The sequence below is a fragment of the Pteronotus mesoamericanus genome, unplaced genomic scaffold (genome assembly GCF_021234165.1).
Source record: "Pteronotus mesoamericanus isolate MK-2021 breed Mesoamerican mustached bat unplaced genomic scaffold, CSHL_Meso_final contig_246, whole genome shotgun sequence".
Lineage (NCBI taxonomy): Eukaryota > Metazoa > Chordata > Mammalia > Chiroptera > Mormoopidae > Pteronotus > Pteronotus mesoamericanus.
In genome coordinates this window covers 12,993,476-13,017,126 of record NW_026555104.1, presented here as the reverse complement: position 1 = coordinate 13,017,126, position 23,651 = coordinate 12,993,476, and the positions used below count along the sequence as shown (strand labels likewise).

The window sequence follows — 23,651 nt, the reverse complement described above, 5'->3', positions numbered from 1 at the left end:
GGCCAGGTACCTGGTGGGGGGTGAGCAAAAGGCAACCACGCATGATGTTTCTCTCCCTCTTCTTTCTCCCTCCCTTCCCCTCGCTCTAAAAATAAACAAAATCTTCAAATAAGTAAATGAATAAATAAAATCTTTAAAAAGATACAAAACCTAACCAGAAAGAAAAAAACCCATATGTTACATATGATCCCAATTTTGTTATAAAGTTACAGGTATTTATAGGAAAAAATTAAAGAGAAATATATTGAAGTGGTAACATGGCTCTTATCAGGATGATTTTTATTTTATTCTTTATGTATACTTGGTTTCAAATGTTTTACAATGGATATGCATCGCTTTTCTAATCAGGAAAAAGAATCATAACTTAAAATACAGGATGTGGCGTTGGTGGGAATGCTGTGTAGTAGGGTTTGCCCTGAGGCTCTGTTCTCCCTTTGGAACGGCCCTGCTGACCAAAATAACATGTCGGGGAGGAGAATTTTCTTGGTGTTGCTAAGAATGTTCTAGGCTGGGAGAGGCAGGGCAGCAAGGAAGACGGCTGGAAACTTACTGCCTTTGTCCAGACATGGGGATGGAGGTCTCATCCAGGGGCAGATGGAAAGTCGGCTCTTCTCCCAGCTTCCCTGTCCTGGATTCGGTTCCAGGGAGACGACTCCAGAAGATCAGATCAGAGTATGTTGGCCCCAAACCCCTATTGCTCTCCTGGCCTCTGCCTGGGTTAGGATTAGGGTTAGGGTTAGGGTTAGGGCTAGGGCAAGTTTTGAGCTTAAGGAAAAGGAAAGGGCAGGCTAGCAAGCTGTCAGCTTCTCTGGAGTCTTCCCCTAGCCCCGTTGCAAAGTTGGAGGCACTCTCTGCCCAAAGGTGGCTGCAGCAACAAAAGTGTTTCCCTGGCTTGACCCTGCACCAAGCGGCCTTTGCAACACCGGGTCTTATCCTCCTCTCCTCTTCCAGTTGGGCTCTGAGCCCACTTTGATCCTGTCTTCCTTCACCTGCTCTGGCTGTAGTGGCATTCCAGACAGGAACGGTTACCCTCTTCCATACAGGCAGAACCAGTCTTTGGATTCTCCCTGGGGCTGATTTGGCCCCAGAGATGCCTCCCCTCCGAGGCTGCCTTCGCAGGAGTAGCCAGCATGGAGAAGCCCAAATATGTGAGCTTGGGAACCGAGGCATGTCCTGTGAATCACAGCATACCTGGGAGGCAGGTGTGCAGAGAGTGGGAGAGGGTGCCTTGAGCGCTCACCTGGGTGTGCCTAGGCACACATGAGCACGGCGCATTCCCCGGCTCGTGTTGCGGGAATTTCCATATGCTCCTTGTCGTCTGCTGGCCCTCTCTGAGAGGCCTGAGTGGACAGAGGACCCACTCTATGCGGGGGGCGGGGGGGTTGAAGAAGAGCTCTTCGTGTGCTGGGAATTCTTTGGGGAGCCTGGACGGCCACCTTGGCCTCGGTATCATACGCTATAGACTTATTCATGTTCCTTTTAAATTCTGGGATCCCAAAACATCTTAAATCCCTGGATCTAGTTCCAGGGAGATGACTCCAGAAGGTCAGATAAGACTTGCATGGTGGCCCCAAACCCCTGCTGTGCTGTTGGCCTCTGTGTGGGTTTGGGGTAGGGCAAGCTTGAGCTTAAGGGAAAAGGAGAGGGCTAGTAGCAAGCTGTTTTTTAACAGTGATATTGAGACATGATTCACATACCAGGAAATTCACCTAAAGGATACAATTCACCGGTTTTTATTGCATTCACAGTTGTGCCGTCATCACCATAATCAATTCTATCGCCCCGGATAGAACCCATGTGCCCGTTAGCAGCTCTTCCCTACTTGCTCCCAGCTCTCGCTGCCCCAGCCCTCAGCAGCAGCTTACCTGTTCTCTGTCTCTGTAGGTTTGCCTATACCGGACACTTCATATAGATGGAATCATACAATATATGTGGCTTTTGTGACTGTTTTCTTTCACATCATATGTTTTCAAGGTTCATCCATGTTGTACTATGCGTCAGTATTTCATTTGTTTTTATGGCCGGATAATAATTGTACTGTGTAGATACACCGCATTCTATTTACCTATTCATCCACTGGCGGGCATTGAGAGTATTTCCACTTTGGGGATATTATAAATAATGCTGCTGTAAACATTCATGGGCGAGTTTTTGTGCACACAATGTTTTCATTTCTCTTGGATATATATACTGAGGGGTGGCATGACTGTGTCGCATGTTAACTTTGTGCTTAACTGTTTGAGGAACTGCCAGACCATTTTCCAAAGTGGCTGTGCCATTCTACATTCCCACCAGCACTGTGAGGGCTCCTGTTCCTTTATATCTTCAGAATGTTTGCTATATGATCTTTAAAAATTATAGCCACCCTAGAGGGTATGAACCTAGTATCTCATTATACTTTGAATTTGCATTTTCCTAGGCTTAATGATATTTCATGAGCTTATTGTCCATTTTTTTATTTTTTGAAGAAATGTCTATTCAGATCTTTTTCCCATTTAAAAATAGGTTATTTATCTTTTTATTACTGCGTTGTGGGTTTTTTTTTTAAAAAAAATTATTTACTTATTTTTAGAGAGAGAATAAGAAGGGAAGGAGAAAGAGGGAGAGAGTCATTGATGTGCACTTGGTTGCCTTTCACATGCCCCCAGCTGGGGACCTGACCTGCAACCCAGGCATGTGCCCTGACTGGGAATCGAACCGGAGACCTTTCAGTTTGCAGGCTGATGCTCAATCCACTGAGCCATGCCAGCCAGGGCGAGTTGTAGGGGTTCTTTATATATCCCAGATACAGGTCCCTTAGCAGATGTGTGATTTGCAAAACTGATCTGTGCATCTTTTTTTTACCTTCTTGATGGTGTCTTGTAATGCACAAAAGTTTTTATTTTATTTATTATTTTTTACCGACATCAGAAATTATTTAAAATTTATTTTTAAAAATGCTGTTGTCCTTATAATGGTCAACCTCAGAAGCCAGATTCATATTAACTTTTTTCCAACAGACAGTTTAGGTTTAGGACAGGATCATCATAGATATGAAGCACAAGAGTTTTCAATTTGGATGATGTCCGTTACTCATTTTTTTTTTTTACTAGTTTATTGAGATATAATTATATAAATCACTGTATTAGTAAAACATTGTGCCACATGATGATTTGGTAATATGCCTTACTTTTTTAGTTGGGGGCAAAATAGGCAGAAGTGATGCGGAGCAGGTGTATAGTGAAGTTCAAACTGCTTCTGTCCAGCAACAATGGATTAGCTTGCAGGCAGCCATGACATGTTCCATGTTTGCCAACACCCCAAAGCGACTGCAGACAAATGGGGGAGGGGACCATAGATTAAGTCCATACAGACAGTCTGAATTCAATGCAACAGGTGGCATAGACACCCAGAGAGCGATCCTCAGTGCAGGGACATGGTGATTGTGGGTGGAAACTTTTGCAACACGGTTGCCATCTCTCCTGAGATTCTAGAGAGAAGCTGTGACTGGCTGTCGGGCGGGGGGGGGGGGTGGGGGGGGGGCGGCGGGGGGGGGATGTACTTGGCCTCACAGCTGTTTGAATCCGTGGCTGCATTATCTTCGTTTACCATATCTGGATTTGGGTGGAATCCAGTTGTTGGCTTGGACCCAGAATGGGTTTCTATTGAGATGCAAAAGAGTAGCCTAGATGGGAGGAGAGCCTGAGCCTTTTTTGCCATTGGCCTTCTCAAGTGTGATCTTGGGGCAAGACCGTGGAAAGGGAAAGCCCTCTTTGCACCTAGGAATTCAGAAGCAGAAATCCCTGGGGGCTGCCTCGCCAGCCCTGAGGGAACTGTAGAATTCTGATTGACACCCTCCAGAAATCTCCTCTCAGAACTGAAAGTAGCTTTGGCTGACATCTGGTCCTTCTGGGACACTGGTATTTTTATTTATAAAAATGACACCCTCGTCCACAAATAGATTCTTATATTTAACTGGCTTGCTCCCTTTGAGGGATGTCCGAGTCTCCCAGCTTTGCTTGCTGGCGTCCCGGTGTAATCCTGTAAAGACAGGAAGGCCCCGGCCTGTGCTGGAGAGGGGAGGAGGGACGCTGGCCAGCCAGGAGGTCCAGTAGCTCTGTCCTTAATCTGGGGCCCAGGTTCTGCATCACACTTCTCCCCTGCCCTTAACAACCTCAGTTCCTGAAGGAAGAACTTTCAATTACTAGACATCACCCTCTGGACTCATTCTACTGTAAATTAGGGGAGGAGAGCAGATAAGAGAAAGTGCCTCCTTCGTCCATCCTCTGTACCTTCTCGCAGCTGACGTCTCCCTTGTTTCTTGTCTTGCAGCTGCCCAATATGTTTGGTGACCTTCGGTCCACGTTTATTGCCTTGATGATTGGGTCCTATGCCTCCTCAGCAGTTACCTTCCCAGGAATCAAGGTGAGGTGTGGCCGGCACATTTATTTTGTCCTAGTGTCTGAGCAGAAGCGTCTCCTTCAACCCTCTCTGAAGAGGGATGTCATCGTGGGTACTGGGCGGGCCCCTCCCACCACCCACACCTGGGAGCCTGTACCTGGGCATCATGGGAGTAAGAAAAGAAACCCACTGAGCCATGGGGGGTGGAAGATTCAAACAAGTCACTCCAGGGTGTCACCGCAGGCCACTTTTGCATCTCTGGGCTAGGGTAGAGAAAGCTGGTGGTGAGTGTGTCCCCGATCCTGAGTCCAGCTCCAGTCTCCCTGCCCCCAGGTCTGTTGTTGTTGGGCCGTGGCTTGCCATTAGCCCAGCGCTGCTCCCAGCCAAGTTGGTTCAGCTGTTTCCCTCCCAGGCAGGATTCTGAGCCCATGGAAGTCACACAGGGTCAGGATGAAGCAAACACCTCACAGTCCATCAGCCCCAGTTCCTACTCGAAATCCGGTTGCTCCTGCCAGGGCTTCGGAAGGGGCTTCTCCCTCCCCTGGCACCAGCACCAAGGAAAATCCCCTTTCCTGAGGTGTGTGGTGGGGAGGCCATCATGAGGAAAAGGAGTCACCGATGTGCGCTGGTCCCCTGGGAATCAAGGTGCTTGGAGGGTCTAGGGCCAGGCATCCTGTGGACTTCCACGGATTGTCACGCTCCTGGAGTGTGGAGACGCCCGCATGTGCCCCTTCCTCCTGTCTCAGTGTCTAGCTGCTGCGGGTCCCCTTCCTGGGCAGCTGGGCAGCATCTGCCAGTATTCTGGGCACTCTTGTACTGGAAATAAATTGTAATAAAGACAGTAACAGATAACGTGCTCGCCCTCAGCAGGCTTCCCCCCCACCACTGAGCACTCTACCAGGGTTACACCTGCCTGACTCTTGCCACCATACTGTAAGGACACGTCCCTCTTACACGCATTTCACAGAGGAGGAAAGTGAGACAGCCGCCTGTTCATTCCTCGTGTATTTTTTGCACCTATTACGGGCGCTCTTCAAGGTGCTGGAGAAACATCAGTGGACAAGGCTAGCAGGTTCCCGTTCTCAGGGAGCTAAACTAATGATGGACCAGGGGATGAATCAAGATGTCAGTACGCATAGCTATTCAGAGTGAGCCAGTGATATGACAGTGACGGGGGTGGTCAGGGAAGGCCGCTCAAAGGAAGTGACAGCTGGTCCGAGAGGAGGCACAGGGGTTAACGACATGCCAGGGTGAGCTGGGATAACTGGGATACGGAGTGTCCGACAACCAAACCCTGTGGCTGACAGGGCTGCCGGCGACTGCCTGCTCCCCAACCTGGCTTCCCCGCGCTGACCCCATCCTGGCCCTGCCCCTGCCCCGTGGTGCCTTTCAGGTCATCTACGACTTTGGTGTCTCCTTCATCACCATCCTCGTGGTCTGGGCTGGCTGCTCTGGGCTAGTTTTCCTCAACTGCTTCTTCAACTGGCCTCTGGAGCCTTTCCCAGGGCCAGAGGACATGGACTACTCGTAAGTGGATGTGCTCTCTGTCCCCCGCCCCATCCCCCAGTTTATGGTCCTGGGCAACACTGACAGACACTTTCCTGTGGCCTCCAGGGTGAAGATCAAGTTCAGCTGGCTGGGCTTCGACCACAAGATCACAGGGAAGCAGTTCTACAAGCAGGTGACTACAGTGGGGCGCCGCCTCAGCGTGGGCAGCTCCATGAGGAGTGCCAAGGAGCAGGCGGCGCTGCAGGAGGGCCACAAGCTGTGCCTGTCCACCGTTGACCTGGAGGTGAAGTGCCAGCCAGACGCCGCAGGTACCTGCCATGAGGCCCCCACCTGCCAGGTCTGCCTCACGCCCACGCTCACACCTCCAGGATAGAGAGGGGCAGCCAATCCAGCTCTGGAGGCCTGGCCCCGGCTAAGGACTTCGTAGGTCTTATCTCAATCCCCACTTCCTCCCAGAGGGGCACGCAGCACTATGCATTCTGTTTTCAGACAAGCACACTAAGGCTTGGAGAGGGTAAGGGATTCCCCTGCCTTGTGGTACACAGCTGGGTGACCCAACTCTAGCACCCACACCTCTCACCTCACCTGGGGCCCGCCCTCACATGCTGCATGCAGTGATTGATTAAGTCAGCAAGTCAGCCTCCCCTCCCCGTGCACCAGGCCCCCGCAGGGCAGAGGTGTGGGCCCCACTTCTCCCTGAACACCCGTGGCCTTCTCCCCACAGCAGCCCCGTCCTTCATGCAGAGCATATTCAGCCCCATCCTGCTGCTCAGCCTCGTCACCATGTGCATCACGCAGCTGCGGCTCATTTTCTACATGGGCGCCATGAACAACATCCTCAAGTTCCTGGTCAATGGCGACCAGGACAAAGGTTGGTGGCCCCTGTACCTTGGTGCGCAGCCCCATGGGAAGGTGGAGACCACTGCCCGGCAGGCTGAATGGTGTTGGGCTGGGCCGGACCAGGAGGGCCTGGAAATCAGCGTCCAAGGGACTTGTCAGAGCTATTGCATCACAGCCAGCCCCAACTTCGCTTTCATGTCCCCATTAGAGTTTCCCGGTATAGGAGGGAAGGGAGGACTAAAATAACTACGTGTCTTTGGAGTGTGAGGTGTATGCTTTTCATTGCCTGAGGGGGCTGGGTGATGTGTTTCGTGAATGAAAACATTGCACAGAGCAGAGTACTCCACGTGAGAGCCCATTAAACGACAGCCAGTCAAACCCACGTCAGTAATCCCCTGGGAAACCACAGGGCTGGCGCGCGGAGAGCCTGGGGGCCCAGGGTGGGGGCCCAGGCCATCTCGGCTGGAGACTTTGAGGCAATTGGACTGGTGCCGGGAACTGTACCCTGAACTGGAAGCGGGGCCAGGGAGAGGCTTCCTCAAATGTGTAATCCAGTCGAGACTTGTCAAGTCTGGTAAACAAAACCGATAACCCACACACTACTTTTCCAAAACAACACAAAAGGTCTTTAGCGGATTAGAGGCTTTGATTCTACAAAGAAAGTCAGTACTTCCTCAGGGCCTGAGCTGAGTCAGCGTTAGTCATCCTTAGCGGGACAAACACATTCGGTAAATGCTTTTTATTGGCAGTCTCATCGGTGTGCAACCTTTTTGTTGGTTTAATTGTTTTTCCCTGGGGATCATAAGGAATCAAATGCAGTTTTTAAAGGGGATGAGAAATCTAGCTTTAACAAAAGGGAAAGATGACAAAAGCACCGAGAAAACACTGGTTCCACTGTGAAAATGAGCCCTTGCAAAATTTCCTAATGAATGCTGACATAGAAAGGCCTTATTTTTTTATGGGAAAAAATAACCTATTTAGCTTTGTTGCATCCAAAGGAATGCTTTCATTAAGTAACAGCCATTAAAATCTGTGAACCGAACTTTGGGGGAAGCCGATCTGAACTCCCTCTGCTAAGAACTCCCAGGCCCAGGGAGGCGGAAACCCTGAAGTGTGCAGAGACGGGCCTTCGCTGGCCCTTAGAAAGCAAGTCGCCCTGCTGCTGAGTCGTGAGCTTTTACTCAGGTTCTCTTGAGAAATCCTTTGCTGTCTAAGAGGAATTTTTTTTTTTCCAACTGTTTCTCACATTGAGAAAGTTTCAAGAAGTAGAGGAAGTTGGGCCAGGAAATTCCATCTGCAGCTGACAGGGCATTGGTTTTCCCCATCCTGCTCCTGTGAGCTGTTGTGCATGACACCCCCAGCCCCAGTTATGCCCAGAGGGACGGCATCAGGGTCAGGGAGTTGGTGGGGTGGACAGGAGACCCACTCTGGCTGTCTTGGGGAGACCCATGGTGTCAGATGCTTTGCTGGGAATTGGGGTGCATTATTTGACATCTCTTGCCCTTGGAGTGCAACTGTGACAGAGCAGTGTTCCCGAAGGGCCATTCAGCAGTGAGTTCTGCTAGGTCTGCTGCACCCACACTACTTCCCCATCACTGTCCTCGGCAAGCCACAGGCCTGATTCACCAGCCTGTCTGTGACAAAGGGCCAGCTGCACGTGACTAAGGCCCCAGACGACAGGGAAACGTCAGCAAGCGCCTGTGCTGGGCCCCCTCCCACCTCCTACCCTAGGAGCCTGGCTCATGCTCAGCCACCCATGGGTGCTCAGAGGTTCATGTCTAGGCGGGAAATGAGATGTGTGCTGGGCCCAGAGCTCGCTGGCCTGCCTCCATGCCCCATCTCCCTGTGACGGCCTTCGTGATTTCTGCGACTAACCTTGCTCCTTTCTGCTTCCTCACTTTGCTCTCTTGATGCAGTCATGGCCACTGGTAAGCAGAGGGGACTGTCGGGGACCATGGCCGCATCCCCTCCCAGCTGGTCTTTGTTCAATGAAGAAACGCCTTGCCTGGAATTGGAAACATCCCTCTTAGGCAGAACTGCGGGTGGGGTGGGGTAGTCAACTTTCAGTTTCCATTTGCCCCCCAAAACTCCATCTAAATTTTAAGGCTCTTTGAAGATTTAAGCCCTTATGTCAGAGCCCCCGTGAGTGCTGCCTTTCTGGTGTAATTCTAGAGGCAGGACTCATGGTCAGTCTTACGCAAGGCATCCATGCCAGGCGTTGGTTAATTTTGTGGTTCCCAAGTCGGAGACTTCCTGGAGCTTCTGGGGCGGTCATTGATTGTAACATACTGGACTTCGTTAACTGTTTCTTGGAAATAAGCAGGGAATTTGGAGAAGAGAATAGGATGCCCACCCCTTGGTCCAGCTTTGAATTCAGGGGTTCAGGTCTCCAGGCTCCCCTCAAGATCCACAGTGACAAGAGGGGGTCTGAGCAGACCCCAGAAGGGCCTGTGGGGTTTTCAACTGTGCCTAGCGCCTGCCCCCGGCCTCTGTCAGGAGCCCCCACCGTGACGCAGCCCGTCTTCCTCCCCAGTTAGCCTCTACACCTCCATTTTCGGTGTGCTCCAGCTGCTCTGCCTGCTGACGGCCCCCATCATCGGCTGCATCATGGACTGGAGGCTGAAGGAGTGTGAAGATGCCTCTGAGGAGCCCGAGGAGAAAGACGCCAACCAGTGCGTAGGCAGGACCCGTGCCTGGCTCTCAGCCCCCAAAGAAAGAAGCCCCCAAGTCTGATGTTAGGCAGGAGCAGGGTTGGGGGAGGGTAGGTTTTAAAGTCAGCAGGAGGGGTGAGAGAGGGTCGTGCTGCAGGCTGACCTCTCGAGGGCTCTGAGACGCTTGCTCACTCAGCTGGGCGCACCTTCAGGTCTACTGCCTTTGCCTCCTTACGACAATTCTTTGGTAGGCTGAAGTTTGGGGAGCGCTGGGTTAGATGAAAGGAGAAACGAGAGGGAGGTCTGCATGCGGCCAGCGGATATCAAACCATGCCACGTTCAGGATCGCACTCAGATCCTTAGCCTGAGAAGCACAGTGAGTGAATGATCTCAAAGCAGGGCTGCCTTGCCAACAAGGCTGGCTCCACTCGGTGGGCGTAGCAAGTTGCTATAACTGTAACAGGTGTTAATAGCTTTGTTCATGATCATGAGCATTAAACAGGGTCCTGGAGCCCTGCTTTATGTAAGGATTGGGCTCTGAGATCAGAGGATGAGTTAAATGCTGTCTACTATGACTCCACCTAAGTATAATAAGCTACTGTTTATTTTATCAGACCCTGTGCCAAGCACTTTAGGCACAATATCTCAGTTAAGCCTCACAACACCTCACTGAGTGTGTACTAGGGTGATACCCATTTTACAGATGGGGAAACTGAAGCTAGGCATTTGAGGAGCTTACCTGAGGCCACATAGAAGTGCTGGGCCTGAGACTCCTTGCACATCTCCCAGCACTTGGCATTCCTTTTTGAATGCCATACAGTTGTCCATGGGGTATCTGTGGGTGGTAAGAGTAGAATCAGTAATAGTGAATTCACAAGGAAATAATTATAGAGAATGCTTTGTTATCTAGGTCAGGTCCTACAGCCAAGAGGTTATTTGTGCCCATTCCAGTTCCATCTGCTGCATATTTGTTTCTACTTCACTCCCTCCTGCTGCCCCAAGGGGAAATCCACTCACTCCCTTATTTGGCTTATTATCTGCCTTATCTTCAGTTCCCTGCAAGACTTAAGTGAAGTTGAAGCCAATGATGAAACGAGGCTTTGCCACATCCTAACTTGGGCCCGCTCTCTTCCTTCCCACCCCATTATTTGAGCTTAGTCTTCACCAAAGCAGTGCAGTACATTGATGACCGTCTTCTCGTACCTGACTTCTCTGAGGCTCATGCTCAGTGCTCAGTCAACAGGGTGTCGTGGGAGACCCCAGTGCTGGTCTCGTCCCAACAGCCCCCACAGCGCTCTTGGGGGGTCTCTGAGTTGTGAGTTGTCCACAAGCTGTCACTACCAGGGCCTGACTCCTTGGGAGAGCCTTCCTCCTCCAGGGAGCTCTCAGCTCCAGCGTGTGCTCTGTGTCTCTGCAGAGGCGAGAAGAAGAAGCGGGACCGGCAGATCCAGAAGGTCACCAACGCCATGCGGGCTTTTGCCTTCACAAACTTGCTGCTCGTGGGCTTTGGGGTGACCTGCCTCATTCCCAACCTGCCCCTACAGGTGGGTATGGGGAAAGGGAGAGGTCAGGCAGGGCAAGGGGACAGTGAGACGAAAACGTGCGTGATATGTCATGAAAGTCATCAACAAAGAGGGATGAACTTTTCATTCATTTAATTCAACCAGCCGACTGACCAGCCCCCTGTCATTTACCAAGAGCCTCTTAACCTGTTAGGCTTTGTGCTTGATCCTGGGAGGGAGCCGTAAATGACACTGGGATTGTCTTTCACAAAAGATTCTTCTTTATGAAGGCATATTCCTCTTGGCCTTCTGTGCATTTGCTTACCACAAATACCCCCATTATACTATTTTCCAGAACTGTGTTCGGCAGTTGCGCAGCTACTTACTTCGCACTGCTCGAACGGCTGAGGTCTGATGTCTGAGGAGGTCGGGCTAACCTGGTGTTGACAGGAGCGTCTGTCCCTCAGCCGCAGGAGTGCCTCAGGGCCTGCGCACAGGAGACAGTGGGAAAAGACTGTGGCGGTCGCTTGGCATCTGGGTTCAAAGCTTAATTTCATTCCACAGATTTCTGATGCTTTTGAAACCTGGCTTTTGGCAGAGAATGTGAGCGGGGTAGATTTTGTCACCTGTCTGGCTCCACCTTAGACCCATGAAAGTGCACTAGTCCCAACCCCCAAGAGTATTAATTTTGAGGGACTTGAATGATGGCATTGCTCCTAGGTGGGTATAGCCCAAGGTCAGGTGGAAAGCAAGAGTCACTTTTTACAAGTGGCCATGTGTTGAGGTACATTGAATACTCGGGTGTGCACCACGCACGGGTACTAGCACGTGCATGTGCCGACACTGTGCGTGCAGACCGGAGGAAATCACTGGAAACTTGTACCAGTTCCAGGTGGGAGTGTTCTTATCTCCCTGGTGCCGTCCTGGCCTCCTGGTGGTTGCCCGCTGAGAGACTGAAAGACCCTTGCCTGGCCACCTTGTCCAGTTGAGGGTCAGTGCTTAGTGGGGACAGTCATCTGCTTTTTTAACTTTTTTTTGTGGGGGGAGGTTCTCATGGAAAGAAAAGTTCTAAAAAAGCAACAAGGCATTTGAAGTGGGAAGGGGGAGCCTGGCCAAGTACGTACCTGCACATTCAGGCACAGCCTCCTTTCAACACCACAGAGCGCAGCCCCTGCCCCCTCCACGGCCCACATTCCTGGGGACAGGTCCTGGCTGCTGAATAGGATGGCAATGCTGTGCATGAAGGACAAGGGTCCTGGCGGCAAACTGGACAACTCTCGTGCCTCTCAAATCATTAACGAGTGCTCCTTAGAAATTGCTAAGCCTGCCAGCAGCAGCAGCCGCCTTCTATTTTTACTGTTTGAGAGAGAGAGAAAGAGAAGGCGGGGGGTGGGGGGGCGGCGGGGGGATAGAAGCATCAATTTTGTTGTTCTGCTAATTTATGCATTTATTGGTTGCTTTTTTAAAAAATAGTTTGTTTATTTTTAGAGGGGATGGGATGGAGAGAGAGGGAGAGAAACCATCAGTATGCAAGAGATACATTGATTGGTAGCCTCTCACACGCTCCCAACTGGGACCTGGCCCACAACCCAGGCACGTGCCCTGACTGGGAATCAAACCTATGACCCTTCAGGCTCTGGCACTCTATCCACTGAGCCACACCAGCCAGGGTTCATGGATTGCTTCTTGTATGTGCCCTAACCGGAAATTGAAACCACAACCTTGGTATATCCAACAATGTTCTAATCAACTGAGCTACCTGGCCAGGGCCAGGAGCAGCCTTCTTAAAAAGTGGAGCTTTCTACTCTGGCTGATGTGGCTCAGTTGGTTGGAACGTTGTCCCATAGACCAAAAGGTCTCAGGTTAAATTGCCAGTCAGGGCACATGCCTGGGTTGCAGGTTCGGTTCCCATTTATGGCTTGTACAGGAAGCAACTGATTGATGTTTCTCTCCCTCTCTCCCCACCCCTTCCTCTTTTTCTGCGGCGGGGGAGGGGGAAGCAGAGCTCTCCTAGGGAGGTTAGGGTCTGAGTGACTAGGCAGGGAGACCCCTGGGTACAGTTGTCAGGTCAGCAATAGCAGAAGATCCAGAGAGAGGGGGGCTGATTTTTAGCATCTGCCAATTTCCATGGTGTAACTGCTCTCACTGTGGCTGATCTCAATCATTATGCTGTCACCAATTGTGGAGCTAGAAAGGGAATCCCAGTAACACGCCATCGTATAATATTTCTACCATACAAAAACCTTAAGAACATAGATAATAGTAAAACATAGTAAAGTAATTAGGAAGTGATAAGTTTTCAGCATTCATTACCTTTGTTTTTAATATAATTAAGTGTTAAGTTTATAGAATTCAAGTTTTCGTAATGACCGTGTTTAACAGCTGGCTCGCAAAATACCTGAAAACTCGGGAATTAACCCTGCAGAACTGGTGTGAGCCAACACTCGGCTGCCAGTGCTCCCGTTGCTCAGGCCCCAGACGCTGGCGTGGGGGACACGGTGACATGGTGAGGGCCCTCCCAGCCTTCCGCTCATTCCCTGTTCTCCTCCTGCAGATCCTCTCCTTCATCCTGCACACAATTGTGCGAGGATTCATCCACTCTGCCATTGGGGGCCTGTACGCTGCAGTGTAAGTCCTGGCGGCTGTGGGGGACCTGGTGACAGAGGGTGAGGGGATGACTTAAGCAGGGTTTGTGGTGGGACTGAGGTTCTGAGGGGGGCCAGCCTGCCCTGTCATTTTCCTGCATCAGGGACAGGTACCAAGGCTCCTGTTGGGTGTGTCGGGGGAAGGCCACACCTGGCGGGAGGTAGGTCAGTGGGCAGACAGTTGGGTGCCCACAAGTCCCAGCATTTAACACAAAGTCGGTTCTCTCAGCCGGAGGCAGGACCCCAGTGCAGCTCATGTTGCCTTGGGGGCTGCTGCTCCACCGGGTCCTGGGCTGCCTCTGGTTGCTCAGGGGAAGGGCAGGCGTGGGTTCTGGCTGCCGCAAGCTCAATGTTGATGTTCACAGGACCCTCAGCAGGAGCAGTGACATGAATAACTGAGCCCAGAATGTATTAGACAATTCTCACCCAGAATCTTGTAGGGCCTGCCTCTACCCACAGCCTTCTCAGGCCTTGGCTAAAATGAACCCTGCCTCCTGTCCCAAGAGGCCATGCATACACAGGGAACCACAGTGTTCTTCCTCCTTTGGGGCTTGGCTCAAAAATTGGAACCCAGTCCCGGGCAGTGTGTCTCAGTTAGTTGGGGGAGTCCCCTACACCAAAAGGTTGCAGGTTCGATTCCTGGTCGGGACATATGAAGGTTGCTGGTTTGATCCCCTGTTGGGGTAGGCATGAGATGTTTCTCTCTCTTTCTCTTCCTCTCTAAAATCAATAAATGTATTCTGGGGTGAGGATTAAAAAAAAAAAATTGGAACCCAAATACCACCATCTCTCTCTGAGCAAAGACCAGATTGTTTACCCCTGGGACTCTCTTCCTGCCTCTGGGGTCCCAAAGCCTGATGTTTTCTAAGATTTTGCCAGAACTCTGTCCCCTGTCAACAGCATTGCATGGGGGTCATTCCAGGTCTGAATGTCCCCCACCCACTCAGGCCTGGAGGAAGTTGCGGCCGCCCTGGCAGGGTCTGCGGGAGGCTGCTGAAAGCTCTGATGCTGCGTTTCCATGATTACACAATGCTCCTCTGGATGAGGGCACAGCAGAGCCAGGCCCAGCCTCCATCCTGCTCCCTGGGCTTGTTTCCCAAGCTGCAGATTCCTGCTGGCACCACACTTTCCACTCAGCTCAGCCAGCCAGCCACCCACGAGCCCAGGACACACCTGGGCAGGGCGGGGTCCTCCCCAGAGTCTGGGCTTTGGGTTGGTCCAAAAGAGAGACTCGCTTTGCACACGTGCTCAGCAGAAAGCCATCTGAAGGCAGTCGTCCTGTTGTGCTCTGAGGCCGTTCCTGCCTCTTCTCTGGCACCAGTGCACCTGCGGCCAGGCCGGGGCCGAGGCGCATTTGGAAAGCCTGAGAATGGCACCTTCGGTGACATGTTCTCTCTGGCCCTGGCAGGTACCCTTCCACCCAGTTTGGCAGCCTCACAGGACTGCAGTCTCTGGTCAGTGCCCTCTTCGCTCTCCTGCAGCAGCCCCTGTTTCTGGCCATGATGGGCCCCCTGCAAGGAGATCCTCTGTGGGTAAGAAGGGCCAGGGGACAGTGGGTGAGAGGCATTGCTCTGGGGCTTCCAGAGCCCTGAGGATAAACAGTTTGGGAACGTTGGCTAAGATTAAATCAGGGCCCCCTCCTGAATCGTGGCTGGGCAGGAGGAGAAAAGTGTCCTTTCTGGACCTGATTTTGAGATAAATAGAATCTAGTTGCTGTCCCTGCCCCACTCTGGAGATTCAGATCAGTAGGTCTGAGGTCTGGGGGTAGGGGGTAGGGGCGGTGGCGGTGGCGGAGGGCAGGCCCTGAGGGCTGCTGGGCGGCCTGCAGACAACTGGGGAATTCTGGCGCCAGAATGTGGCCCTCCAGCCTCTGGGACATTCCACTTTAAGTTTTTTCTTTCCTCCCCTGTGACCTCCCTTTTCCCAAACCTGAGTGTGAGGAAGGGTCTTGAATTGGACTCCACAAAAAACTACGGCCCTCACCTGGTCCCCTGCCCCATGTGATGGCAATTTTCATCCCTGCCACCCCAGGTGAACGTGGGGCTGCTCGTCGTGAGCATGCTGGGGTTCTGCCTTCCCCTCTACCTCATCTGCTACCGGCGCCAGCTGGAGAGGCAGCTACAGCAGAAGAGGGAAAACGACAAGCTTTTCCTCAAGCTCAATGGCTCATCCAACCAGGAGGCTTTCGTGTAGTGCCCACCACCTCAGAACTGTGGCTGCCTGCCCTTGCTTCAGTGACTCACCAGTGTCCTCCTCCCCACCCCAGAGGACCTCCACGCACCCCCAGGACCCTCTCCTCACCATGTTGGAGCCCATGCCCCCTCCCAGGACCTTGGTCCTGCCTTGGAGCTCTGCTGTGGAAGGACGGGAGAGGGCCTGCGTGTGTGGTTTTCCTACTGCTGGAAGCAGGGGCCGCCCTGGGCTTGGCTCTGCTGCCTTTGAGGGCTCTGGAGCCTTGAGGCTCCATGGTACCTGCAAGAGGAGCCAGGAGGACCCCCGACAGGCAGGCTCTATCCCTCAAGCATCTGGATTCTGCCTCTTGCCAAAGCAGAGGGGTCTGCCATTCACTGCCTACCACCTACCCCTCGGCTGCATGCCCACCGACCACGCCTGCCTGAGGACAAAGGCTTGCACTGTCTGCACCCCCTCGCCTGGCTCCTCATCTCCTCCCCTGGTCAGCCTGAGGCTGCCTGAGGAAGGAAGGACCCGCTTCCTGTTGTTGGTGCTAACTCCTTTGTATTTCCAGCCCCGTGTTGCCTGTCCAGAGCCTATCCTCCCATTAGAGGCCTGTGGAGAAGCCCCCCTGGCTCACAGCCTGGGGAGGGGATGGAGGGCTGGATGGTCATACTAGGCTCAGGAGCTGAGGACAAAGGTGACCAGCAGCCCTTAACCATCTCCCTTAGGACCTAAGTGGAGAACAAGCTTCCACTGCAGCTCTTCATCCAGTCTGACCTGAGGGGAATGAAAGGGGCATCAAGAGGGCACCCCCCCGCCCCCACACACACAGTTGTTTTGGTGGGGGTGGAAGTGAGACTGGCTGATAGACATGGAATAGTCCAGGTCCGGTGGGGAGGGAGGGAGGTATGTGAAGGGCCTAGGGGTGTGTGCGTGCGTGGGTGTGTACCTGTGAGAGAGGTGTGTGGGATGGTGGTAGGGTGTGGGCCCTGGGTGTCTGCTCTCATTCTCCCAGAGCTGCCCAGAGGCCAGCCAGGCCTGCAACAGTGGGAGCGCCCCAGAGCCAGTCTGGCTGGCCCCGAAGCTTGTCGGAGGCTGTGGAGCCACAGCGCCCCCTGCTGGCAGACCGCCCCCAGGGCCCTGGCGCTGTTTACAGGGGAACAGTCGCCCTCCGCCAGACAGGCCTGATTTACCAATTCTCCCACCAGGACTGACCCCAGAAGTGGATCTGGGACTTCTTCGGAGCACAGAGAGGGTTGGGTGGATTTTTAGGTTTATGGTTTTGTGGGGTTTTTTCATTATAAGTCATCAGACTCATTTTTATAAGCAATAAATCCATTTTCCTCCTGTTAAGGGTTGCCCCTGCTAGCCTATCAGTTAAGATCTACATGTCCCTGTTTTGAGCTTGAGGAGAAAAGGCAAGACAATTACACAACTGTACACATGAAACCTATATAATTTTATTAACCAATGGCACCCCAATAAATTCAATTAAAATAAAATCAAACAACAAAAAAGAAAAGACAAGATTTCCTGACACTGACCAGCCCCTGTCATACCCTGCTACTCCCAGTCTCTGGATCATTGCCAGCTTGGGAGGGGAAGGGCCAGGAAAAGGGCCCACCCCGCCCCCTAACAAACTGGGTTTGTGCAGACATCTTCAAAGTGTGGGGCACCCTCTGCTGCTGCTCCCAGCCAGACAGGCGAATCCTGACCCCCTTTTATCCCTACTCAGATTTCCTGTCACTGGTCAACTATCCTGAGGGTTCCTCCTGAGTTCAAGACACGGTGGTCCCAGGAGAGCCTCAGGCTCAAAGAGGCAGACGCAGAACGAAGCGGGGGGGGGGGGGGGGGAAGGCACAGACAAAGAACAGGAAGGGGCAGATCCAGGCCCAAACTCAAGCTCTGTGTCAACAGCTGGGCACCTTGAACACATCTAATCTTCAGGCCTCAATCCACTGGGAAAAAAAAAAATTTTAAACTTTTTAAATTTTATAAGGTTTTATTTGAGCCAAAACTGACAATTGCCAGGAAGATCTCAAATGCTTCTAAAACATTTTTTTAAAAAAACAAGATCTAAATTTCCCAGACCTTTCCTTCAAACACTAGTTATGTGAGGTTTAATGGTGGTTCTAATTTTTAAAAAAGTTTTGTAGTCAAATTTGGGAAATGCTGAGTTAAGCATGTTTCTATCTTTTTTTAATCATCCAAGGCCATTTTTTTTTTTTCAGTGCTTTTAGAGAGGAAGGGAGAAAATAACATCAATGCAAGAGAAAAGCATCAATTGGTTGCTTCCCATACAGACCTGTACCAGGGATTGCACGGTCCTGGACCAGGTGTCAAACCCTCAGCCTTTTGGTTACAGGACGATGCATCAACCAGCTGAACAACATTGGCCAGGGCCAAGTGTGTTTCTTTGCAGCAAGCTCTTGCAGCACATTTTGGCATGCTCATAAATTTTGAGGCCCTCAAAGAGGGCGTGTGATGTGCTGTGGAGGAGTGGTTTTAACAGAGAGCTGTCCTCAATGTGTGGCCCAATGGAGTTCCTCTGTGCTTGTTGAACACGTGGGCTCCAGGTCTTGCCTCTGACCTAGAGGAAATTGGGAGCTTGTATTTTACTTAACCTCCCCCCCATCCCCAAAATTTGAGACCACCAACAGAGTACGATTTAGGGAAATAAGGATTAGCAAGGGCCCTTCCAGCTAGGAAAACACCGAGGTTACAGACAAGGCCTGTGTTGTCCCCAGCAGCACCCGAAGTTGGAGCTGCTGCCTCTCTCCCGGACGCACCTGCAGGGCGTGGGCACTTTGTGGAAAGACCAGGCATTGACAAACGAGTTCAGGGTGGAAATCAGTCTAGGGCCAACAGTGCCTGGGAATTAGACATATAAAAATGGGAGCACTGTACCAGATGGTAAGCTACCACCTGAACCTGCACCCCCTTGTTAGGGGCCATTCTGCTCTTACCATAGAGAGTTGATGGGTTACATATTTTCCTATTATTATCATTGACTCATAACAAATCCAAGAATTAAAAAGATACTATCATTTCTCTTCAACAGTTAGAAAAATTGAGGCCCAGGGAGGTGGAGTAATTTGCTCAAGATTGGAGCCAGGACTTGCATATGGGTCTTAACATCATTGGAGCAACAAAAGAGAGCCCTCTAGACCAGGACATTCCTTTTGGAGCAGTAGCCCCAGAGGCCCCCAGGCTTTGGGAGCCTCCAGGCAACAGCTTGAGGAAGGGAAGCAAACTCAGGCACCACTTTCTTGGAGCCAAGAGATTCCTCTGAGGGTGATTTGACCTCTACTCAGTAGTCAGTCATCTTGGCCCTGGAGACACATGGGTTCTTAAGGAAACAATCCTCTGGGCATCCCAGCCTTTGAGAGAAGTGCTCTTCAATGAGAAAGGGCCCATGGGCTGATCAAAGGCAGTGAGCACCAAGTGGCTACAGCCCGCCATCTTCCTCTTTTGTCCTTTGGCTCCTGGTGGGAAGGGGCAGGAAGTGATTCCTGGCCAGTGGTTTCAATCAGAGTGAGGAAGGCTTTCAATCAGAATCAGGGCCCGTCTTCAGAAGCATTGACAAGATTCCCTCTCCTCTCTTGTCCCCCTAGACTCAGGTGTTCCTTTTAAAAAAATTAATTTAATTATTTTTAGAGGGGAAGAGAGGGAGGGAAACGTCAATGTGTGGTCACCCCTTGCGCACTCCTTACTGGGGACCTGGTCCGCAACCCAGGCATGGGCCCTGACTGGGAATCGAACCGGCGACCCTTTGGTTCACAGGCCAGTGCTCAATCCACTGAACCACATCAGCCAGGCCTAGGTGTTCCTTTATGGGCTTCCTCCAGACCCTCCCGGCCTCTGCCTGCAGCTCCTGCTGCCTGGACCTGAACTAGGGACAGTTCCAGCCCTCCTAAAGGCCACAGATAGGGTTGCAGGTGCCTTTCTGTTTTGCCCCATCTCCATTCTCCTCTTGGACCCAGTGTCAACCTCACACTGCCCTGGGCCCCAAGGACACTGAAAATGGGAGGATGTCCAGTATTTGGGGTCCATGTGCAGGACTGTCCCATACAGCAGCAGAAACACATTCAGCCCAGTGAAGTTTTTGATGTACTTGCCTATCAGCCTGTGGGCAGAATATGAGCAGATAAGCAACTGGGGTGGGTGATGGGCAGTGGGGTCAGGCTGCAGGCATCCTACAGTGAGGGGCTTCAGTCAGCTCTGACGAGTCTCAACAGGGCTGAGTTTCAGGGGCTGCTTCAGCAACAGCTCCCTCTGGAGGATAATATGATGGGTTCTCATTTGTTCCAATCACCAGGGCCCCAACTCAAGGGTGGTAGCCCATTTTCCCCAAATACAGATTGTGGGATTATGAGGATAAGGCGCCCAGGACCCCCAAAGTGAGGAGCTGGGTTTTCACAAGTTGCAGCGCTCCCCTGGGGCTGGGGGTGAGCAGGCAGGCCCTGGGAGCCCATTTGCCCCCACGTCCTAACTTGTCCCAATCCCTGGAGTGAGGGCGGGGCTTCCTGAGTCTCCTGAAGGAGAAGCAGCACCTTCCGGGGGTGGCCTGCCAGCGTGGAGCTACCACCTGTGTTCCTTTGTCTCTGCAGGCAGCATGTCCACGGCTCTGAAGTGAGTCACTCTCAGCCTCCTGGGCGGATCCAAGGCTGCCCTGGGCCCTGGCAGCTCCCAGCCCCCCACACATACTACATTAGTGACTTTAGGCGAGTCTTGAGCCTCAGTTTCCTTCTCTGTAAAGTGGAGATAATACCCTCAGTATGAGGCTCGGTAAACATAGAGGTCAATCATTTGCACAGTTATATATCTGGCACTTACTAGGCACTTAACAAATGACAGCATGTTTCTATTACCCTGGAAGAGCACAGATAGCACAGGAAATGAGGGCCACCTCCACTCCTTTACCCCCGTCCTCCAGTATAACAGGACCCCTACTTTAGGCAGCTCTGACCAGCACAGACTTGCAGCCAAGTAATGGAAGTGGGGTCTGTTTCTGCTGAGCCTGCCCCTCTCAGAACCCCTTTTCAAGCAAAAAGCCTTAAAACGTTGTCCCCTTGTTCACTTTTATGTCTTTCACATTTTGGTAAGAGACTTGGCCAAAAAGCCTCTCAAGAGAATATTTAAATGGTAAATATCCAGGCAGTCGGACAGATTTACGCTGAGGTGGGGGTGATTCAGACCACAGCCTGTAGGGAGCACCTCCATACCACCTCCTTGTAAAACTGCTTGGCTGTCCCTTTGTGTGCGCATGTGTGCGCATGTGTGTACATGTGTGAGTGCTCATGTTGAGGTATGAGATGTATTCCGAGCATGTTAGGTGTGAACGTGTTTAGAAGAGGGTGTAGGGGCTGGTCCGTGTGCCTCTCTGCCTGGGTGGACAAGAGGGGGCAGGCCTTGCCTCGTGCAGTCCCTTTCTGTTGCTGGACAAACAGAGGCAGGCCCTGTCCAAGGACCAAGAGCAGGCCCTTGGAGTTGTGCCTGAAGGGTCATCTGCTCTCTGTGTTACCCAGCGTCAGTACCATGTCACTGACGACCTGGTCGCTGACCCTGACTCTTCCTGCCCCTTTGCTCTTTCTAGCACCTGGCTCACCTCCTGGCACACATAAGCACTCAATAAATGTATGCTGAGAATGACAAGAACTGCTTCCTCCTCAGCCCCTGTGTCTCTTTCTCCCAAAGTCACACATTCCCTTGCCCCTTGTCTCTTGCTCAGATTCCCTGTAACTCACCGGAAATACGCTCTGTGGCCCCACCCCTCCCTTGGGCCGCATCCACCTTGGCCCAGCTTTGCTAGGATTGCCAGTTGAAGAGGTCGGGGAGGGATCAGCAGGGGCCCTCTGGGGTGGGAAGTCAGGGCTGTTGGTGAATTTTGGCTCTAGGGGAGGGAGCACATGCTTGCCCTTTTTCTTTTATCCTAAGGTGGTGGTCGCTGACATGGCCGCAACCTCACAGAATTCCCACCAAGCTGGCCACCCTCCCACCAAGGCCCTGGTCAGTGGCAGCAGGAGCGGGGAGCAACTGCCCCTGCCCCCTGAGAAGCCCTAGGGAAAGCCCGACCACCAGGGAGCAGAGGCAGGTGGCCTGATTGTCTGAGGCCTGGCCCCTGGCCCTGCCGGGGTGGAGGAGGCCTGAGGCCCAGGGGAGGGGTGTGGATGGCCGTGGGGGCAGCTGGGGAAGGGGTGAGCCGCGGCCCCCTGCGTGGGAGCCAGGGCAGAGATGCCAGGTGGATGTCCTACTTGTCAGGGCCACAAACTCAAAAGCTGGGGCTCTGCCAACTTCCTTTGTTGTTACCTTTCATCCTCCCGTGTTTGAGCAAGGCAGCACAAAGAAATATTTCTCTAATATAAGTAGAGCCACAGCATGAGCTCTGTGCTGCTACAAGGGCAGCCAGACCTTGACCTCTGTGCCAGGGACACATGAGGAATTGGTGGGGACTGTTGGGTCCTGGAGGCCACAGCCCCCATCTCAGGGGACAGCTCTGACACAGCTCCAACTAATTACGGCCATGTGGGAATGAGCCCAGTGTGGCCAGATCATCTTTTTTTTTCACAGCTGGAAATCCTGCTTTTCTCTCTCTACAAAATATCCCCACTTTCAAATGCTGACTTAAAAATGTTTTGCCTTCATCAGCGTGACTCAGTTGGTTGACCGTTTTCATGCAAAGAAACAGTCTCTGGGTCGATTCCTGGTCAGGGCACATGCCTGGGTTGCAGGTCAGGTCCCCGGTTGGGGCGTGTGCAACAGGCAACTGATTAATGTTTCTCTCCCTCTCTTTCTCCCTCCACACCCCTCTCTCTAAAAATAAAAAAAATAAAATATTAAAAAAAATATTTTTAAAACATCACAGCTACTCGAATACCTTTTAACTGTACGCAGGCCAAACACCATCAGAGGCAGAGAGAAGCAGAGACGAAGTGCCCTCCTTACTGCTGGGTGCCCGAAGCACCTGCCGTCTATTTACTTGATTCCGGCAGATGTTATATGCATCTTGCCTTAGAATGTGGCCCTACATGGGCTGGAACCTTTTTCTTTTAACCTGTGTCTCCGCCAGCCAGGTACATAATGAATATTATTTGAATCTGGCTTCTAGAGTGGCCCACAGTCCCTATTTAGGGACACAGAATTGTCAGGCAAAGCTGAAGGCAGAGCCAGCTCACCCTCGTGGGCTTGAGTCCCTGCCTATGACTTGGCCTGGTCAACACACTCCTCTGTCCGGTGGGACAAGCTGGGCAGCCAGGGTCACGTATTTGTTTGTCTGGTGTCTGTCTCTCCACTAGAACAAATGCTCCTTGAGAGCTGGCACGTGCTATGCCTTTGTCACCGTGATACCTCCAGTGCCTCAAATGGTCCCTGGGGAACAGGTGCTCAATAAATATTTGGAGAATGAAAATGTTTTAAAGATTTTATTTATTTATTTTTAGGGAGGGGGAAGGGAGGAAGAATGAGAAGGAGAGAAACATCAGCGCGAGAGAGAAACATTGATCGATTGCCTCTTGCATGCCCCCAAATGCGAACCTGGCCCACAACCCAGGCATGTGCCCTGACTGGGAACTGAACCAGCAACCTTTTGGTTTACAGGCCAGCATTCAATCCACTAAGCCACACCAGCCAGGACGGAGGACGAAATTTTTTAAAAGAGAGACAGAAATAAAATGAAAAGAGGTTGAAACAGGCTGAGACAGAAGCTGGGAGAAGAGCATGCTTGTGGCAGCCAGGAAGGACAGAGCAGAAGATGGAAACAGTGAAACACAGTCTCCTTGAGATACCCAGAGATGGGTTACAGGTGTGTCTGTGACCGAGTCAGTAACGAGGGCCAGCCAGCCAGGAGAAACCGTCCGGGGGCCGGACCCTGGAGATGCACAGACACCAAGGCAGAGGTGAGAGAGAGAGAAAGAGACAGAGAGACAGAGACCCAGACAGAACAAAGAGCA

General features: G+C 51.9%; 1 protein-coding gene and 1 non-coding gene across 3 annotated transcripts in view; one reads left to right on the top strand and one right to left on the bottom strand.

Moving 5' to 3' along the window:
- SLC43A2 (solute carrier family 43 member 2) overlaps positions 1-21,315 on the top strand; it is a 47,407-nt gene extending 26,092 nt beyond the window's left edge. For both annotated transcript variants that reach the window (XM_054573307.1, XM_054573308.1), the window contains exons 6-14: positions 4,312-4,404; positions 5,774-5,907; positions 5,995-6,197; positions 6,614-6,760; positions 9,263-9,401; positions 10,798-10,924; positions 13,437-13,510; positions 14,936-15,059; positions 15,559-21,315. In XM_054573307.1, the coding sequence (XP_054429282.1) occupies positions 4,312-4,404; positions 5,774-5,907; positions 5,995-6,197; positions 6,614-6,760; positions 9,263-9,401; positions 10,798-10,924; positions 13,437-13,510; positions 14,936-15,059; positions 15,559-15,720 (1,203 nt within the window). In that variant the 3' untranslated portion in view covers positions 15,721-21,315. The remainder of the gene's footprint in view (positions 1-4,311; positions 4,405-5,773; positions 5,908-5,994; positions 6,198-6,613; positions 6,761-9,262; positions 9,402-10,797; positions 10,925-13,436; positions 13,511-14,935; positions 15,060-15,558) is intronic.
- LOC129070379 (small nucleolar RNA SNORD50) lies at positions 2,961-3,033 on the bottom strand. The gene has a single exon (XR_008529121.1). It is a non-coding gene; the product is annotated as a small nucleolar RNA SNORD50 (small nucleolar RNA).
- Positions 21,316-23,651: the final 2,336 nt, after the last annotated feature.